Source organism: Chelonoidis abingdonii, chromosome 3 (assembly GCF_003597395.2).
Source record: "Chelonoidis abingdonii isolate Lonesome George chromosome 3, CheloAbing_2.0, whole genome shotgun sequence".
NCBI classification, from domain to species: Eukaryota; Metazoa; Chordata; order Testudines; family Testudinidae; genus Chelonoidis; species Chelonoidis abingdonii.
This window is the reverse complement of record NC_133771.1, coordinates 93,569,699-93,589,352: the sequence shown is the minus strand read 5'-3', so window position 1 is coordinate 93,589,352 and position 19,654 is coordinate 93,569,699. Positions and strand designations below refer to the sequence as shown.

The window sequence follows — 19,654 nt, the reverse complement described above, 5'->3', positions numbered from 1 at the left end:
AATGTGAGTTACACTAGGGATGAATTAAGTTCCCTGAGTGTCTCTCTACAGCTGTGTAACCCCAGTGTTACAAAGTAATGCAGTGCTGTTGTAATCAGTGGGGCTACACTCATGAAAATGAGGTCAGTGTAGTAAGGTGATTGCTGTACATAAGATAGATCATGATGACAATCTCCCTATCAGTTGAGTTTTAGAGCTGAACTGTATCGATCTTTGTACATTGTTCTTGCATTTATAGGAGGTTTGACCTGTTTCAATCTTATACACAGTGCCCTAAGTGTAGACAGAGTACAGACACTGCACAACCCCTAGCATGAGTATAAATAGCAGTGTAGACAGTGAGGCACTGCTTGAGAGAGTAAAGACACACCTGAACCCCAGGGTATATACCTTACACAGCTCTCTACATGCCCAAGCACTGCCTTCTCTGTCTACACTGCAATTTTCAGCAATGTACTGTCCTGCTGCCCACCTGCTGCCAAAGCCTTTCCACACCATAATGGAAGGCAGAGAGAGGCTCTGGCAGGGGGTGGGTGGGGGGAAGACAGTGGGGAAAGGCTCTGGTAGCTCTCTGCCGTCAGACTTTTCCCCACTGCCTTCCCCTGCCAGAGCCTTTCACTGCCACATGTAGCTACACACCATACTGTGGATGCATCCTGCCTTTTACAGTGGCATATAGTTACATGTATTTGCATGCTGCCGGTAATGTAGACAAGGTCTTGGTTGGTTGGATATTTTTAATTGTTCTTGAAAAATTGTAGTTTTATTGACATATTTGAGAAATAGCTGCTAGTATCCTTCTTTCTTGCTTCAAGACATGGACTGGTATAATGACACTCTCTACTGGAGCAACTCAACGGGGGAAGTTCATATGTGGTCACTGACTAGAAGAGCTGGTGCCATTGAAAAGTTTCATATATCTGACATCAAAAAAGCAAGGATAGTGGCCTTTGATTGGTTGGGTCAGTATTTGTACTGGGCTGGAAAAGCAAATACGGTATGTAAGAGTGTTACGCTGAGGATAAACTAAAGTAATGAATAACAAAGATAATTTAAATAATATTTGGGAAAGTGTTTATTATCACTTGAGCTGCTGTTGACCTTTTCCTTTTATAGTAGATCAACCTGTAGCAATGACACCTTTCTTTCCATTGAGATATTTCCTTTTCCAGTTACGAAAGGGCTTGAGGTGAAATGTAGTTATTAATTAAAGCCAGGATACTGAACTGCAGGTGCAAAATATACAAATAAAATATACCGACAATAGTCTCATAGTCGTAGTGCTCAGCTAAAGATTGCCAGCTGAATCTCATTTGTATTTATCCTTGTACTATAACCTTGTATAGCAAATTGTGGGTGTTTTGTTAAGTATAGGGGTGGATTTTCAGAAGTCATCTCTGATGTAGTACTTTGATATTGTGTGCCCAAATAGCTGCAAATGCACTCTGTGCACCACAAATCAGTTGCTTAGCCATTTCAGTTGTATAAAATGGGTCTACATTAAAAATGTAGTGCTAAGTTCTTCTTCGAGTGATTGCTCATATCCATTCCAGTAGGTGTACGTGCCGCGCGTGCACGTTCGTCGGAAGACTTTTACCCTAGAAACTCCAGCGGGCCGGCAGGTCAACCCCTAGAGTGGCACCGCCATAGCGGGTAATATATACCCCTGCCGGCCCGCCCACTCCTCAGTTCCTTCTTACCGCCGTGTCGGTCATTGGAACTGCTGTGGGAGCGCGGCATAGCTGTCCCTCCACGTCCCTAGCTTCTCTTCATATTCATTGTTCTCTAGTTCTAGTTCTAGTTTTAATTATAGTTCACTTAGTTTTTTTTAGTATAGTTGTAGTTTATAGTTCTAGTGGTTATATAGTTAGGCGGGTTCGGGGTGCTAGCCCCTCGCCGCGCCCGGCGCCGGGCTCATGCCTGGTTCGCCGGGGTTCAAAACCGGGCTTGGCCTGTAAGAAGCCGATGCCCACCAGCGATCCCCACGACGCCTGCTTGAAGTGCCTGGGGGAATCGGCATATCTCCGAGAAGTACCCAATTGACCGCATTTGCAAGGCCTTCAGACCGAGGACCAAGAAGGAGCGAGACCAGCGCCTCAAGACGCTCCTGATGGAAGCGGCGCTTAATCCTTCGTCCTCGGCACCGAGTGCCGCTTTGGCTCCGGCACCGGACCACTTCCAGCGCCGCGAAGACGCCATGGCACTGACCTTCTCCGGCATTGGTTCAGGGGAAGAGACTGTCTACCTCCTCTACCCCAGCTAAGCTGCCTCGAAAAGAGCACCCGGCGCCGACGCCGGCCGGGTTGGCCGTTGCCAGGGACTTCGTCGACTCCAGGCCTGGCAGGTCGGTCGAGTCCGATCCCTCTCAGCTCCCCGCCAAGATCTGGGGTTGAGCTGATGGTCCCGTCCACGCCCGAGACCTTCTCTCCTCGGCCAGGGACCTCATCGCTCTAACGGAGCCTGATTGCTGCCCCAACCCCCGCGCACCGCCGGTGCGGGTTCTTGCAGTCTCAAGGGCAAGCCCACGCCGATGCGAGCACCGTCCCCTGCGACTCTCCGGCTCGGTACCGGTCACGATCTCGGCACCGATCTCGATCCCGAGGGAGGTCTCGCTCGTCGCGACACCACTCGCAGTGCCGGCACGCTCTCCACGACGGTACCGGTCGTACTCGTGGCGCAGATCATCCTCGCGCGCCGGTCTCGATACTCCCGGCACCATTCTGGCTCCAGCCACCGTTACCGGCACCGGGACTCGAGGAGTCGTTCCTGTCATTGGTGATCTAGATCCCGGTCGACCTCCCGGCACCGCGCTGGTGGCAGGTCCCGGTCTCGATCGCGGCACCGGTATGGATCACGGCACCGATCTCTGGCACCGAGGAGGTCTTCGCCGCCTGGAGTGCGGGACCCGTACCACTCCCGTTCGGCTCCCCCGTGGCCCTCTCGCCAGGGGTCAGTCTCTTCGCGGCGGGGCAGTGTGTACTTAGACGCTGAAAGACCCGCTGCCCTCTCCGAGACTCAGCAGGAGCATGGTCCTCAGCAGTGGGGGCTTCTGGACCCCCCTGGGCGTATCACCAAGCCAGGGCCCCCAGCAAATTCCTCCCGCGGTCGTCGGTCTCTGAGCACAGGGCTCGGAGGCTACTTCTTCACGCCCTCCTCCATCCCCTACGGAAGAGCAGTCGTCTCATCCTCCAGATCCTGAGCACCCGCAAGAGTCAGACGCGGTGCTCCAGTCTGAGTCGCCACCAGACCCGCTCCTGCCAGGTCTCTCCTCGTCGTCCTCCCAGATGAGGCGGTGGCGGGGACAACATCCACCAGTCCCCCCCCTGGACCTCAGGGCGCACCAGGACCTCCTCAGGCGCGTGGCGCAAAATATGAACATCCAGGCTGAGGAGGTCTCCGAGATCAAGGACCCGGTCGTGAGCATCCTCTCGGCGGATGCGCCCACTCGTGTCGCCCTGCCCTTCATAAGGACCATCCAAGCCAATGCCACCACCATCTGGCAGTCACCGGCTTCCATTCCCCCCGCTGCTCGGGGTGTCAAGCGTAAATACATGGTCCCTTCGAAGGGCTATGAGTACTTATATGTCCACTCCGCCCGTGTTCCCTCGTCGTTCAATCTGTGAATGAGAGGGAGCTCCACGGGCAACAAGCTCCGGCCCCAAGTCTAAGGAGGCGAGGCGTATGGACCTGCTTGGCCGCAAGGTCTATACCGCAGGCGCCCTGCAGCTGCGGGTCTCCAACCAGCAAGCTGCTGCTCAGTCGCTACACATACAACACCTGGGGGTGCGGCTGATAAATTTAAGGAGCTGCTCCCCGCAGGACGCTTGTCAGGAGTTCGCCGCTCTCCTTGACGAGGGGAAAAAGGTCGCGCGCACTTCCCTACAGGCGGCTTTGGACGCTGCAGACTCGGCCGCCAGGACTCTGGCCTCCGGAGTCACTATGCGCCGCATTTCGTGGCTTCAGGTCTCTGGCCTTCCTCTGGAACTCCAATATACCATCCAGGATCTTCCGTTTGAGGGCCAGGGCCTGTTTTCGGACAAGACTGACCCTCGGCTGCAAAGCCTCAAAGACAATAGGGTCATTATGCGCGCCCTGGGGATGCATACGCCGGTCACCCAGCGTAGACCATTCAGGCCTCAACAGCAACACAGGCCTTACCCCCAGCCCAGGCAAAGGCAAGACTTTGCCAGGCAGCGAAACAGGAATGGCAGGCGCAGACAATCGGGGGTAACCAGGGGGGCCAAAGCCAAGGTCCCTCCAAGCCTTCCTCCGGGCCGAAGCCTTCGTTTTGAAGGTGCGCCCCGAGGGCGCTGTACCAGTCCCTCCCCCGGATCCATCTCCTCCCTTCTCCAATCGTCTTTCGTTCTTCCTCCCGGCGTGGTACCAGCTTACTTCAGACCGCTGGGTCCTCCGCGCGTTGCGGCTTGGATACCGCCTACAGTTCGCTTCGTACCTGCCCTCCCACCCCCCTTCCTCGTCCCTCTTCAGGGACCCCTCTCACGAGCAGATCCTCCTCCAGGAGGTACAAACGCTCCTCGACAAAGGGACCATAGAGGAGGTTCCAGAGAACGAGAAGGGCAGGGGGTTTTACTCCCGTTACTTTCTGATCCCCAAGGCCAAGGGAGGTCTCAGACCCATCCTCGACCTACAAGAGCTCAACAAATACCTGGTCGAGTTGAAGTTCCGTATGGTGTCCTTGGGACCATTATTCCATCCCTGGATCCCGGAGACTGGTACGCCACCCTTGACATGCAGGACGCTTATTTCCATATAGCCATCTTCCCGCCCCATCGGAGGTTCCTTCGCTTCGTTGTCGGCGGCCGGCATTATCAATTCACGGTCCTCCTGTTCGCCCTCTCGACGGCTCCACGAGTGTTTACCAAATTCATGGCCATAGTTGTCGCCTTCCTTCGTCGCAGTCGCGTGCATGTGTTCCCCTACCTCGACGACTGGCTTATCCGGGGACCCTCAGAGGAGCGAGTCCCTCGCGCACATCCGCATGGTCAGCCGCCTTTTCACGAGCTTAGGCCTAATGCTCAATGCCGAGAAGTCCACTCTAACCCCTACTCAGAGGATAGAGTTTATCGGAGCCGTTCTAGACTCCACCATGGCCCGGGCCGTTCTTCCCTTGTCGCGGTTCCAGGCTTTGACAGCCATCATCCACAGGCTGCAGGCAGCACCTCTAACCTCCATATGTACTTGCCTGACACTCTTGGCCACATGGCGGCCTGCACATTCGTCACAGCGCATGCTCAGCTCCGCCTATGGCCCCTCCAGTCCTGGCTCATCCCTCAGCTCCGTCCGGCCAGGCGCCCATTAGATACAGTAGTCACGATTCCTCAGGACGTCCTCCACTCCCTCCAGTGGTGGCTGGATCGGTCCGTCGTGTATGCAGGGCTTCTGTTCCATCCGCCCAGCCCTCGCTGACCCTGACAACGGACGCCTCAGACTTGGGATGGGGAGCTCACCTAGGTGCCCTGCAGACCCAGGGCCGCTGGTCTCCTCCCGAACTCGCCCTACATATCAACGTGCGAGAATTGAGGGCGGTCCACCTGGCTTGTCAGGCGTTTCGTCAGCAGATCCAAGGTCACTGTGTTTCGGTTTTCACCGACAACACGACGACGGTATACTATGTAAACAAGCAGGGGCAGTACGAGGTCTCCTCTTCTTTGTCAGGAGGCCATGACGTTGTGGGACTTTTGCATAGCCCACTCTGTTCACCTAGTTGCTTCCTTTCTCCCAGGGGGGTTCGGAATACGCTGGCGGATCAGCTCAGCCGGTCCTTTTGCTCCCACGAGTGGTCCCTTCGCCCGGACATCGCCCTGGCGCTCTTCCGGAGGTGGAGGCATCCCCATATGGACCTCTTCGCATCCCGCAGGAAGAGAAAGTGCCCGATGTTCTGCTCTTTCCAAGGTCGCGAACTGGGCTCGGTTGCAGACGCCTTTCTGATTCCCTGGGCGACGCACCTCTTCTATGCGTCCCCTCCGTTTCCGTTGATTCACAAGGTCCTTCTGAAGGTGCGCAGGGACAGGGCCCGCTTGATTCTGATCACTCCGGCGTGGCCCGGCAGCATTGGCTCTCTCTCCTGCTGGACCTGTCGGTAGTCGACCCTGTTCCCCTGCCTCTTCACCTGGACCTGATCACGCAGGACCACGGCCGGCTTCGTCACCCGGACCTTCCGTCTCTGCCACCTCTCAGCCTGGGCTCCTGCGTGGCTGACTAGGTCCGAGTTGCACTGCTCTTCACCTGTGAGGCAGGTGCTTCTGGGAAGTAGGAAACCGTCTATGAGGACGACGTACTCAGCCAAATGGAAACGCTTTACGTGCTGGTGCGCGGAGAGGCGCTTCCACCCACTGATGTTTCCATCCCAATCGTCCTCGATTACCTTTGGTCGCTCAAGCAGCAAGGCCTGGCACTGTCCTCTCTCCGGGTTCACTTGGCCGCTATCTCCACCTTCCCACCCGGGGAGCGATGGCCGCTCTGTCTTCTCACACCCCATGGTGGCTAGATTCCTTAAAGGTCTGGAGCGTCTCTACCCCCAGGTCCGCCGCCCAGCCCCCTCTTGGGATCTGAACCTGGTGTTGTCCTGTCTTATGTTCCCCCGTTTGAACCACTGGCTACGTGTTCCCTCCTCTACTTGTCCTGGAAGACGGCATTCCTGGTGGCCATCACTTCTGCTAGGCGTGTGTCAGAGCTACGCGCCCTCATGGTAGAGCCCCCGTATACGGTGTCCATCGCGACAAAGTACAACTAAGGCCGCACCCCGCCTTTCTCCCCAAAGTTGTCTCGGCCTTTCATGTCAACCAGGACATATTCCTACCCGTATTCTTCCGAAACCTCATTTGTCTCGCCAGGAGCAGCAGTTGCATTCCTTAGACGTGCGTAGGGCGCTCGCCTTTTATATAGAATGGACCAAGCCGTTCCGCAAATCCCCCCAGCTTTTTGTCGCCCATAGCTGACCGGGTTAAGGGGTTGCCTGTCTCCTCACAGAGGATCTCCTCGTGGGTGATATCCTGCATACGGGCTGTTACGACCTGGCCGGTTCCCGTCGGGCAGTGTGACCGCGCACTCTACTAGGGGCCCAAGCATTATCGACGGCGTTCCTTGCGCGAGTACCCATCCAGGAAATCTGCAGGGCAGCGACCTGGTCCTCCGTGCACACCTTCGCTTCCCATTATGCCCTGGTCCAACAGTCCAGGGATGATGCAGCCTTCGGCTTTGCCGTGTTACACGCTGCGACCTCTCACTCTGACCCCACCGCCCTAGGTAAGGCTTGGGAATCACCTACTGGAATGGATATGAGCAATCACTCGAAGAAGAAAACACGGTTACTCACCTTTGTAACTGTTGTTCTTCGAGATGTGTTGCTCATATCCATTCCACACCCGCCCTCCTTCCCACTGTCGGAGTAGCCACAAGAAGGAACTGAGGAGCGGGCAGGCCGGCAGGGGTATATATTACCTGCTATGGCGGGCGCACTCTAGGGCGACCTGCCGGCCCGCTGGAGTTGCTAGGGTAAAAGTCTTCCGACAAATGTGCACGCGCGGCGCGTACACCTACTGGAATGGATATGAGCAACACATCTCGAAGAACAACAGTTACAAAGGTGAGTAACCGTGTTTTATGCAGTGCTATAAAATTGTACCTGTAATTACTTGAGTGCAAAGTCAGAGGCCCTTCTGAAAATGAGACCCATAGGGCTAGATTCTCCACTACCTTACATCCTAATTTACAGCTGTGCATAGTGAGTGCAAACTGGGTGTGAACTCGTATCCACTCAGAAGGCTGGTGAAACAAGGAACGATATGAGGGATTAGAAGTTTTAGTTTTTGCTTTTGTCACTTAATAGCAGATACTAAATACTAATTTTGCGTAATTCTTTGTGACATTTTAAACACATGAGACTGAAATCAATAGCTGTGAAATAGTCATATACATGTATTCAGATGCCTGTGGCTGATAACTAATGTGTGAGGAGTTACACTGTTTTCTCCCCACCTGCCCCCAGATCTACAGAAAATCACTGCTGGTAGGACACACAGATGTTGTGGTGCATGTTGCATTCCTGGTGAAGGATCTTGTGGTCGATGCAATCAATGGCTATCTGTACTGGGCCACAACTTACTCAGTGGAAAGCACCAGACTGAATGGAGAGCACTACCTTATGTTACAAGAGCAGCCACGGTTTTCTGGTAAACAGGTGACTGATATTTAAAAAGGAGTATTTTAATGTCTAGTTGCATAGGATACAGTCAGTATTAGTGCTTGTCACATCAGAAATAACAATACAGCTTTAATTTGTTATTGGGTGTAACTTGTACTTACACCGTAATGGTTAATTCATACAATTATTACTTTATTGAGTAATCATCATGGAGGTACAAGTTTGAATAACTATATTTAACAATATTTGTGTTAATTGAGTTTTAAATTTCAGTGACTGCCATTAGAAAGTGACCATTTACCTACTGCTATCACATAGAACGTGTGCTATTTTGCATTTTGACAGAGCTGCGGTATCTCAAAATAGCCTTGTACAACAGCAACTGTTGGCAACTATTGACATTTTAATAATGATCACTGTAGATCCTGAAGATCCTCAGCTAGTGTAAATCACCTTGGTTCCATTGAAGTCCTGGCCCTGAGTGTTTAAAATGACATTTTGAGCAAAATATTGTATTACTGGTTTCCTGCTATTCATTTTGCCATTTCTACCCACATTGTATCCACTGTTTGGCTTTTGTGTCACAACCAGTAACTAGGCTATCACTCACATGAATTTTACCTGTCTGTAAGCAAGAAGATGGACAATGTGTTCTTCAGAGTTTCCCTTCTGTTCCCAAAATAGAATTACTCTAGTGGTTGGTTTTGACTCTTGCAAACAAATTAGTCTTACCATAGCAAGTTGTTACCTAAAAAGTAGATTAAGATCCCGATTGTCCATTGCATCAAGGCAGCTGTCTACCATTTCCCCAGCTGATGTATCTGGCCATTTGAGGATTCCTTTTGCTTGAAGAGATTGTCAGTTGATACAGAACCACAGTAGCCATTTCTGTGCCATCTGAGCACTGAGGTAGCTGGAAGAAAAGCATTGTGACTCTATGCCCCGGGAAAACCCTGTCTGCAGAAATGGATCCTGGGGGACACTGGCAGTCAGTGCAGCCAGAGGACTGGCCTAAGCTCATTAGCCCCAAGATTAGGGGAGTGCAAATTTGGCTCAAAGCTACCTTTCCAACCCCCATTCTCAGCTGCATTGGGCACTTTTCAGGAGCAGCCCAGGATGTGGGGCAAATCTTTAAATGCACTGTTTTTCCCTTTGAAAAGGCCTTGTGAATTAGCAGTCACATTTAGGTCCAGTACATGAATATTTATCAGCACTTGGCTGAAAGCTGCCTTCTTTCATGACATGTGCTGAGTCACTCTCTTGGGAAAAAGTCCCTGTTCTCAGAGCTTGAATTAGTCATAGCCAAATTATCATTGAAGAGGTCAAGCATACCAAAAAAAGGCAACCTGCTCTAGCATACATCTTAAATGTTTTCTTTAAAATGTGTCCCTTCCTGATACAGCTTTTTCCTTAGGATTATACAAGATGTGCTCCCATCTTGCACAGATGCTGCTCATTATCAAAGATCCTTTTTGAACTCCAGATGTTTCCAAATCCACTGACTTCTTCCTGCTGCCTTCAACACAGTTCCTGGAATCCTTAAACTTTTAAAAGTATTTTTCCTCTCCCTAGAGGGTAACCACTAACCAGCTGGGTTTCTAGGATGTAAAACTTAAATACTGGGCAGAACGGGTTTGTTCTTTTAAAGGTGACTAGCAATTCAAAAGTTCAATTAATCTTATTGGTCTTTTTTGTTACATCCACTCTGTGTGAGAGGTCTCAGCTAGAACATCGAATGGCAAATTCTGATAGTACAATAACCATATTATAATCCTAAGTACTGAAGAATTAAGAAGTTTTTGCCACACAGAAAAATATTTCCATGGTGCAGCGGATCAATGGTCCATCCAGTCACCTGCCTTACACCCCACCTTGGATGCTGGCCAATGCTGACATCTTCGCTGGAAGACGTCAACTTCCCATGCCCTGTAGTGTGCCTGCCTTTATCAGATTTATCCTTAGTGATCAGCTTCTGCTCTAACACATAAGGATTGATCATTATTTTTAAGGTAGAAATTTTTTCCGTTTGTTCTGCCCTTATCATCCATTTCTTTGAGCCGTTGCAATAGCTTCCCAGATCCACTTCAGGCTTCTCATCCTCAATGTCAAGGCCCTTGCCACAACTCTGCAGCTGCCTGCTTAGTAGTTGTTGTTATGTCACTCCGGTCGCCATTTCTGTGCCAACGATTGGAGCCTTGGGTGTTACCGCAGTGCGAACAATATAACAGCTAATAATAATTATTATTGTCCTCTAGCTATTGTAACTGCAGATGGTAAATTTAGTTCTATGAATAACTAATTTTTTGCTGAAATTTACTAAGCTTTTTTAAAAACAAAAGATCTTCAACAATCCATAACTATTCACCTTTTGGGCTTTAAACCTGAGTCTTGGAATACATGTCTGATTTGGTATTTCACTGTGCATGGATGAGATGGCTAACTATTTTATCCAAAACTTAGCACTTAGGTAGCACTTTATAACCCAGACCTTCAGATGATGTATACTGGCATAGCTCCATTGACTTCTGACTTACACCGGCTTGAGGATCTGGCCCAGTATGTTAAAAACGCCATATAAACATTGATTAGTTAATCTTTATAGTATGCTTCTGAGGTCAGTACATTATAAAGGAGCAGCAAAGCATGCTGCATGCAGTGTGTGCCAGAACCCTGTTGAGTACTGCCTCATGACATATGGTGAATCAAGGATTATTTCAAGAGGCTAAATTTATGTTGTTCAAGAGGCTAAATTTATGTTGCATCTTATGATATAGGGTTACATTGGAGGATAACAGCTATACATCATGTTCAGAGATTAATGTCTGTCACACCATGGAAAAAATCTGTCTATTTTTGTAGCACATGAAAAGGGAGGTGTTAAATTACTGCATGACCCCGGAATATGAATAGTACACATTTTTCTTTGCTTTAATGTAAGTATTAATGGAGGGAGATGGATAAGCCTGAATTGGTGGAAGAAGGTAGTTGTGGTAAAGAGAAGAGAAGGGGAAAAGAGGAGCCCAAAATGGCTAAGGAACATAGATGTGGGACTGGGGTGCTCATGAGAGACAGGAAGACAAAATTTGATGTAGAACATGTCAGTGAGAGCAGGTAAGAGGAATAATGTGTATATACGCCTAATCTAACTACATACTCTCTCATACCAAAAGTAGTTTTTACAAAGGAAATCTACAAGAGCAATAATTCAGACTTTGATTTTCTGACATGCAATATCAACAGGAATGGGATGGGAATTGCATGAGAGTATGCAATATGACATTTGTTTTTCTTTCCCCAATGCCAACATCTTTTGTATCTGATTAGTGAAGAGTAAAAGAATGGATGCTCCATTCACATCCATAATTAAATCTTAACTTTAAAAAATGAGATAGACATATAACTTGACAAGAGAGTAGAGGTTGGGAAATATCGAGGCAAAATATCAGAGTGGTGTCAACCTTATCTCTAATTTTGCGCTTGCAATTTTGTGCATGCAACAACTTGCAGACACAATTAGCTGAGTGTTCATATGATAGAATTCAGCTACCTAATTTGTGGATGCAAATCTTATTTTCACTCACAAACCAGGTTAGTAGATTTTTATTTCTGTTGTTTGTGCACACAGTATTGCACATGCTGTTGACTGCAGGTATGAAATTATACAATTTGTTTGGAACATTTGGTCTAATTAAAAAAACACAACAACTTTTTTTTGTGCAGTGTAGGTTAGACGGCTCTTCTTGGCCCTTATCCCTACTCTCATGTTTTTTCAGATTACTACTAAATAAAAATGATGGCATGCTACTCTAACTGAAATTTAGCTATTTTGAATGTAAAGCTTAATTAATTTTTTCAGCTAATTAGCATATCATTTTCTATAAATAGTGGGCTCAGACCTTGTACAAGATGTCCTTCTTTTGATTGCCCAGAAGTGATATAGCTTATGTAAAATCAAATTATAAAAACACAATTGGAGACTGTGTTGGTTTCCAATATGAAAATCAGTGTCACTCTTTATAGTAATATTTCAAAGTGTTTTGGAGCAAGGACATTAAAATGCCAGAGGTGTTTATGCAACTTTATGTATGGAAGGTTCATTAACTAACTGATATACTGCTACAGTAATATCTGAGCTACTCAGGTGCTATAGGGATGAGCAACATAGCAGATGCTTATAAATATAATTAAACACTTTATATAAAATCCTGAGCTGCTGTGAATTGGTGTCACTCTGCTGACATCAGTAGAAAGATACTGATTTATACCAGCTGAGGATCTGATCATTTGTTTATTGTTTTCCCTTTTTATATTCTGTCTAATTTAGACTGAAAAATCATTGTGATAGAATCCTGTCTTTTTTTTTTTATTATTTATTTTCTGGTAAAGAGCCATTCTCTCCATGGTGCTGTATAATATAAACAACCCTGAAGCAACATATCTTTGAGAATTGAAGGGATTTTTTCCATGATGTATTCATTTTGTTCACTTTTCTGATTGGATTTTTCTGTCTTATAGGTAGTTGCTCTAACCTTGGATCTCAGTGATGGCTTCCTCTTCTGGCTTGTGCAAGATAGCCTATGCCTAAATCTGTACAGAGTCTCACTTTGTGGAGAGAGGTAAGGGTATCTCTGTGTGTCTCTCCTCACTCCCTCCCCCAAAGTACATTGAACAATCAGAATTCCAGTGCATCCTTTCTTCCGTGTTTCTGCTTTTTGGATTGTAAGGGCCTCAAGGCAGAAACTCTTTATTTTTTGTGTATTGTACTATGCTGAACACATTGTTGGTGCTAAGCAAATAATAAACAGGAAGAATTGATGGTCACCTGTAGCTAATGGATAACTCTGTGTTGTGTTACCAGGAACTTTATTCAAATTTTTCATAGTGATAAAAACAGCATGGATATGGAGACTTGATTCAGTTGAGGTCATAGTCATCTTCATGTTGGACTTGTAACATTAGAAAATAAGTGGTTACAGTTTTCCATATTATCTTGAATCTGGATCATTTTTAAAACCTGACATTTCTCAAATATAAAGGGCAGCAACGAACACTCGTTTCCCTGCAATCTGCAACCTTTACTCACGTGAGCAATCAATAGTTATATGGTAGTCCCTTTGACCCTCATGAATATGAGATGGCTGCATTATTCATAAATGGCAAAGCCACAAGTGAGTTCCATAGGTCACATCAGATGAGTGTTGGTCAGCCCTTTATATCACTTTGCCATGCATTCTGTATGTGCCATGTATGCACAGGAAAACTACTTCCAAAGGTTTTAAATGACGTTTTTGCATCCCTTCATATGTAAAGCTTCTCTTTGTTACTGCAAGTCCAACTGTGCAGGATTCAGAGTGAACCGCTAAAAATTACTTAAGTCCATTTCATGTGGAGTCTTGGCTGGGCTCACTGAGTGGGCATCCGGACTGGTACTTCTGTGTCCTCTGTTGGCAGCAGTTGTATCAAGTGAGCTACTGGAAGAACCCATTCAGCCAGCCTATAGGACAGAGGTGGGCAAACTTTTTGGCCTGGGGGCCACATCTGGGTATGGAAATTGTATAGCAGAACATGAATGCTCATGAAATTGAGCTCTGAGGTGTGTGAGGGGGTGAGGACTCTGGAGTGAGGCCAGAAATTAGGAGTTCAGGGTGTGAGAAAGGGCTCCGGACTGGGGTAGGGGGTTGGGGTTCATGTGTGTGTGGGGGTGGGCTCCAGCTGGTGGTGCGGGTTCTGGGGTGGGGCTGGAGATGAGGGGTTGGGGGTGCAGGAGGGCGCTCTGGCTGGGACTGAGGGGCTCAGAGGGCAGGAGGGGGATCAGGTCCAGGGCAGGGGTTATCTTTAATAAATGGTAACATACTGTCTCCTTTTGAATAAATTATAATATTTTAGCATAAATGTTTACTTTATTTTAAAGGCGCCATCTTATAAGAGCTGAAGAAACAAAGTATTGTGTTTGGTGCTCCAGTGGTGCATCAGACTAAGGAATGTTCAGTGCAGGGGTGGGGCAGGAACTGAAAGAAAACCTTTTTATTTGTTCTTATTACTCGTGTAGGGGGAAGGAGAACTTGAAGGATAAAGTTTAAGGTATCAAAGTTTATTGCATAGATCTTTTTTTCCTTACAAAGCAAGTTGTGGCTTAGGTGATGCCATATTTATTTTCACAGTTGGGATGATGCTGTAGTCACTGAATTTGCAGAATGGAGTTCTTCAGATGTATCCCATAGTGCACTGCTGTATTACAGTGGACGGCTGTTCTGGATTAATGGCTACCGGTTCATTACGACACAAGAAGTCAATCAGAGTGTTAGCATCCCCTTTTCGCAACCAGCAGAGTTTTCAGCTTTTACCCTTGCTCAGAGGTCACTTAAACCTCTGCCAGGTATTTGATTTTCTGATCAACAGAACTTTAAAAATGTATCCACTGTCCGCTTGTAATTCTTAGTTATTAACATCTGGGTGGGAAAAGATGTGAATACAAATATCTTGCTAATACATGTATCAGAAGAGAGATGGATAAATTATAACTATATAAACCAGTAGAAGCAGAATCAAATGATGCCGATGTGGCCTAAACAAACAAAATCATTTTATTATTAATAATATACTAATAGAAGTTAATGGAACTTGTGGTCATAAATCACATAGGCAGATTTGTAAATTCCACCCATTGTTCATAGTTTTTATTTTTTTTCTCATTTTCTGGATTACAGGAAACTTTTCCTTTCCACCCAAAGTGATTCCAGATTCAGTTCTGGAGTCTTCCTTTAGGATTGAAGGGAATTCGTCACATTTTCACATCCTTTGGAATACTTCCACAACTGTGGAATGGGGCACTGTCTTTTACTGTGTGGAGTCCAAGGTTCTACAGACCAGGGTATTCATGAGATTTCTTCCCATTATCTGGAATTATTGCTTCTAGACACTAACAGTTATAAAAATTAAACATATAGTCTGTGTTCTTTTATGCCATATCGTGCCTTTGTGTATTTCTTTTATAGATATATGGACAGATCTTCTAACTCTTCAGAAGTTTGCTTGAATTACTTTGATTTAACAACTTATCAGTGTAGACCATAATACGTCTCTGACCACCTGAACCATAGTTATAAACTTCATTCACACTTGATTTTAGCACATTTAATAAACTATTGTTACACTTGAATCAAAGGGGTAGATCCTCAGGTCACAGCTCCATAAAAGTCAGTGGAGCTATGACAATTCAAAACAAATTTATTCTCATTTTGGTATGGGTGTTTTGGAAAATCAAAGTTAAAGATCAGGAATGTTTACAAAGTTTTTTCTGAGAGGAGAAAAATGTTTTGTGCTTATTTTAGTTTGTGGATAGTGAACGGTGCCTGCCTCCTTGGAATCTGACTGTACCATCCTACAAAGTCAAAGGGTTGAAGCCCTATATGCAGTTTGATTTTACTGTGACTCCTTATACGTACTGGGGAGAGGGACCTACGACATCCATATCCCTTCGATCCCCTGAAGAAGGTACCGGACTTTCAACTCTCACTCCTAATCTTTAATGGGTACAGTAAGGCTTAGTTTATTTCAGGATGTTGGGCCTTTCTTAAGAAGTGTTAAGTTACTCCCAGGGTTGGCCCACTGTGAACTGAGATGAATCACAGATACTGCAGGTATGCATTCTTGAACGTCTTTGACAATCCATTGTTACATGTGCATGCATGCATCCGTTTGAGCAGACAATACATGGTGATATTCACTCCCTTGCCTGTGATTTTAAAGATTGATTAACTGAAATTTATTATGAAATGACTAGTAAAATCCTGCGTATAATACTTTAGACAGTTTGAGTTTTTAGAAAATGGTACTCATTTTTTACTTTGTAGGTGTCTTATTTTACTCAGGTCAGGTCAAAGATGAATCAGTTAAAGGGACACTTGGCAATATAATAACTGTAGAATTAACGCATCTAAACAAAGCACAGGGAAAAACTGTTTGGTGCAATATGCCAATTTCGCAGAGTTTGAAAGACTGTGGGCCAAATGCTCTGCTTTGTGTAAGTGGTGTAAATAAGGACAGCTCCACTGACATTAGCGGAGTTCTGTTGTATAGAATAATGCCAATTATGTGGATTTTTGTTGATCAAGCTAAAATCAAATACACATGTGACAATGAAAAACACATAGCAGTCACAGTCATAGCTAGGGAGTTTTGGAATTACCATTAGAACACACACTCATGCCTTCACATACCTATTTATTTAATGAAATATTCACATTTCTATCTTAAAATCAAATTGTTTTTAAAGGACAATTTTAGGCTGAAGAATGAATTGCACAAGTTGCTGTATTCAAGTCTGAATGTTTTTCCCCTCTCTTTTTAGCAGCCTAAGTGCCTTAAACTAATCGTAGATGCCAGACTCAGGGGTAAAAGCAGGAGTTATCGAACATCATATTTTAATACAAGTTCTCTGCTATGTTTGTGTGTATTTTTAATACAGTTCCTTCAGCCCCTGCAAATCCCAGAATATATGTGTCTCATAATGGTACATATGGCGGCAAAGAGAGAGCTATAGTGGAATTTAGGTGGAATAAACCTAGGAGAGACAATGGAGCATTAACAAAGTTCAGAATTTACTATCAAATAGTAAATCAAAGTGGCACCAATGAGACTTTTACAGAATGGAATACAAGCAACATTGCACCCTCTCTGATGTCCTTTTTGCTCAAGGATGTGCCTCCTAGGCTGACAGTGAGGTTTCAGGTATGGAAAATTAATCAGATGATGATCTGGTTATTTGGTGTTATAACCATGACAAGATGTAGTGCTTTGTTGCGTCTGTCAGTGTAATGTGGAAAGCAATACTGCTTTACCTCTCATAACTATTACGCAGGCTTGGAGTGGCCAAAGGAAAATTTCCCATTTTCCAAACCCCCGGTAGCAGCAGCAGATTAAGTACAGATCCTACTGAGTTGTAGCTCTGAATCCTGGGCTGGCTGAGGGTCAAAGACCCAACAGAACTTAGTTCCACAGATCAAGGACAGCCCCCACCACTGAAGAAGCGTGAGGATTCAGGTGATTCCTGGTACCAGCTGGTCTTTGATGACTTATGTTTAAATGTAGCATGGCATTGTGTTTTTCATTATCAAGTGAGAACTGAGACGCCCATAATGCATGATTTGGTAATGCATTAAATTCAAAACACAGGGGACCAGGTGAGCTGTGCTGCATCCTAGTCCAAGGATGAAGCAGCTGGGCCTGCTGGAGAATTGCAACATGAAGCAGCAGGAGAAGTGCTTCCAGACCTCTTATCTGAAATGAGAAAAGCCTCTCTCCTTTGCTTGGGGACCTAGAAGTGGTTGGTGGACACAAGATGAACTATCATTGCCCAGACCACCTTTGGAAGCCCCCCTTCACTCAGTCCCTGATCCAACAAAGTATTTAAACACATGTTTAAATTTAAACATGTGAGCAGTCAGTGGAACTACTCATGTTCTTATTGTTAAGCATGTGCTTAAGTGTTTTCTGAACTGGGGCCTTAGTGGAGATTGCTACTGAACATTTCTCCTGTTCCATTTATCTCCAGGTGCAAGCCTTCACATCGGCAGGTCCAGGACCTCTATCTCATATAGCAGAAGCTAACTCATCAGGTATCAATATTCAGCTACCACCTCTTGCAATGCAAATATTAATGCATGGTGGATTCAATAGTACAGGTGTTTGGTAATGAGATATGGAGCCTTTTACAACTAGGATGATGGTTCAAATATAGCTCAGATTGGCAGTGGCCATGGATGATTTGTGCAAACAGCCACAAATTTCTATTCTCTGAATGAAGGCAAATGTCATTTACTGAGCCCTAGCCACTTCCCATTGTAACAGACTAGGACAATTATTTAAACTTTTCATTGGGCTGTTGTTAAAAATCCATAGCTGCACACAACAGACACTTTGCTAGTTTATTAGCACGTATAGTATGGGGCATTAGAACCCATGACCTGCATCAAAAATCCTAAATCTCTATCCTTTGAGTGAACAGAGATTATCCATTAGCTGTTGCTAGTATCAAGGCTTACACTTTGTAGACAGTCCACTGAAGGATGACATAATCACAAATAACGAGCAGCTATGACGCTCCAGTAAAAGGCAGTATAATACATGCATCAGCCAGCACATTATACTATGTTGAAACTAATACAAATGTTACCTTGAATGGCACCTTTGTGTGCTTGCAGCTCTCAGCTGTAAAAGTTCCTGTGTAGATAATGTTATTCATTTAGTCCCAGTTCCCCTTCTGGTTGAAATTATGCAAGCAACAATTGTGTTAAACTTCAGAGTGGTTGGGACAGTTCTCACAGTTTCCCCTGGGCACTGTGAATTGGGATGCTTTTCTGAGAACTGTACTAGCTGAATCACATTATAGGCTTTCTCCTGAAGTTGTCTAGGAAATTATTGTAGACAATGGTTCTTAGGGTGGGGGGAAGGCCGTGATGTGAAACCATCCTAAAAATATGCTTACATATTTGTGGCTAGTGCAGTTTCAAACACAGGTTGTGCAGGACCTTTGTTAATTTTTGTTTAGTACCTGACTTTATCAAGATGAATGAACATTTTTGTCAGAGAGTTTGGTATCAGTTGTTCTGTTTCATTTTCCCCTCCAGATTTTTTTCCAGTTCCAGCTCTCATAACTATTTCTGCCAACAAGATGGTCTTTACTGACATAGACAGAAATCAGACCATCCAGAGTCTTTCAGCAAAAGGAGATATAAAGGGTGTCTGTTATACTGCTAATGATGAGACAATGTATTATATCCAGGAAGATTCCCTTTTTCTTCTGAGCATACAGAATAATTCCAGGCTTCAGGTATTCTGTTGTGTATTTCCTTGTTTGAAAGGAGCATGTAAAATATATGCATATTATTGAGATTATTTTGGGACCTCCTATGTAATGAATTAGAGCCCTGTTGTAGTATAAAAAATGAAAAGATAAACCTGACAAGCCAATCACTTTTAACGGGGAAAACAGCATTAGAAACATGGCCCATTCTGCTTTAATTATTGCCAGCTTGTATGAGATGCTTAGTGTAGGTCGTAGATGACTGAGTTATTTGATTTCTAGTAATATGATAAAAATCCTCATCTGGTCTGGCTGCTTTATCTGTAGCTGTTAGAGCTGGTTGAAAAGTTTTTATGTGGAAAGTTTTCTTATAGAAAATATGGCTTTGTTGACACTGAAAGTTTTTGCTGGAAAATGTCAAAGCTAATTGAAAAAAAATAATTTTCCAAAAAGAGATGTCATGATGATAATTTTCATTTTGCATCAATGTTTTGAAATAAAACATTTTTTCATTTCAACATAAAATGGCTATTTTATTTTATTTTATTTTATTTTATTTTTTGATTTAAGAAAACCAAACCAACATGTTCTGTTGAAACGTTGATTTGAAACGACAACTTTTGCTTCTGTCAAAAAAGTCAAAATTTCTCATTTGATGATTTTTGATATTTTGACTTTGTTACTAA

At 45.3% G+C, this 19,654-nt stretch overlaps 1 protein-coding gene across 1 annotated transcript in view; it reads left to right on the top strand.

Annotated features, from left to right (window-relative positions):
• ROS1 (ROS proto-oncogene 1, receptor tyrosine kinase) overlaps window positions 1-19,654 on the top strand; it is a 105,761-nt gene that overhangs the window by 32,634 nt on the left and 53,473 nt on the right. The window contains 9 exon segments of the mRNA XM_075064567.1: window positions 816-997; window positions 8,009-8,200; window positions 12,680-12,780; window positions 14,326-14,540; window positions 14,872-15,035; window positions 15,496-15,658; window positions 16,632-16,894; window positions 17,718-17,781; window positions 18,793-18,995. Coding sequence (XP_074920668.1) covers window positions 816-997; window positions 8,009-8,200; window positions 12,680-12,780; window positions 14,326-14,540; window positions 14,872-15,035; window positions 15,496-15,658; window positions 16,632-16,894; window positions 17,718-17,781; window positions 18,793-18,995 — 1,547 coding nt within the window.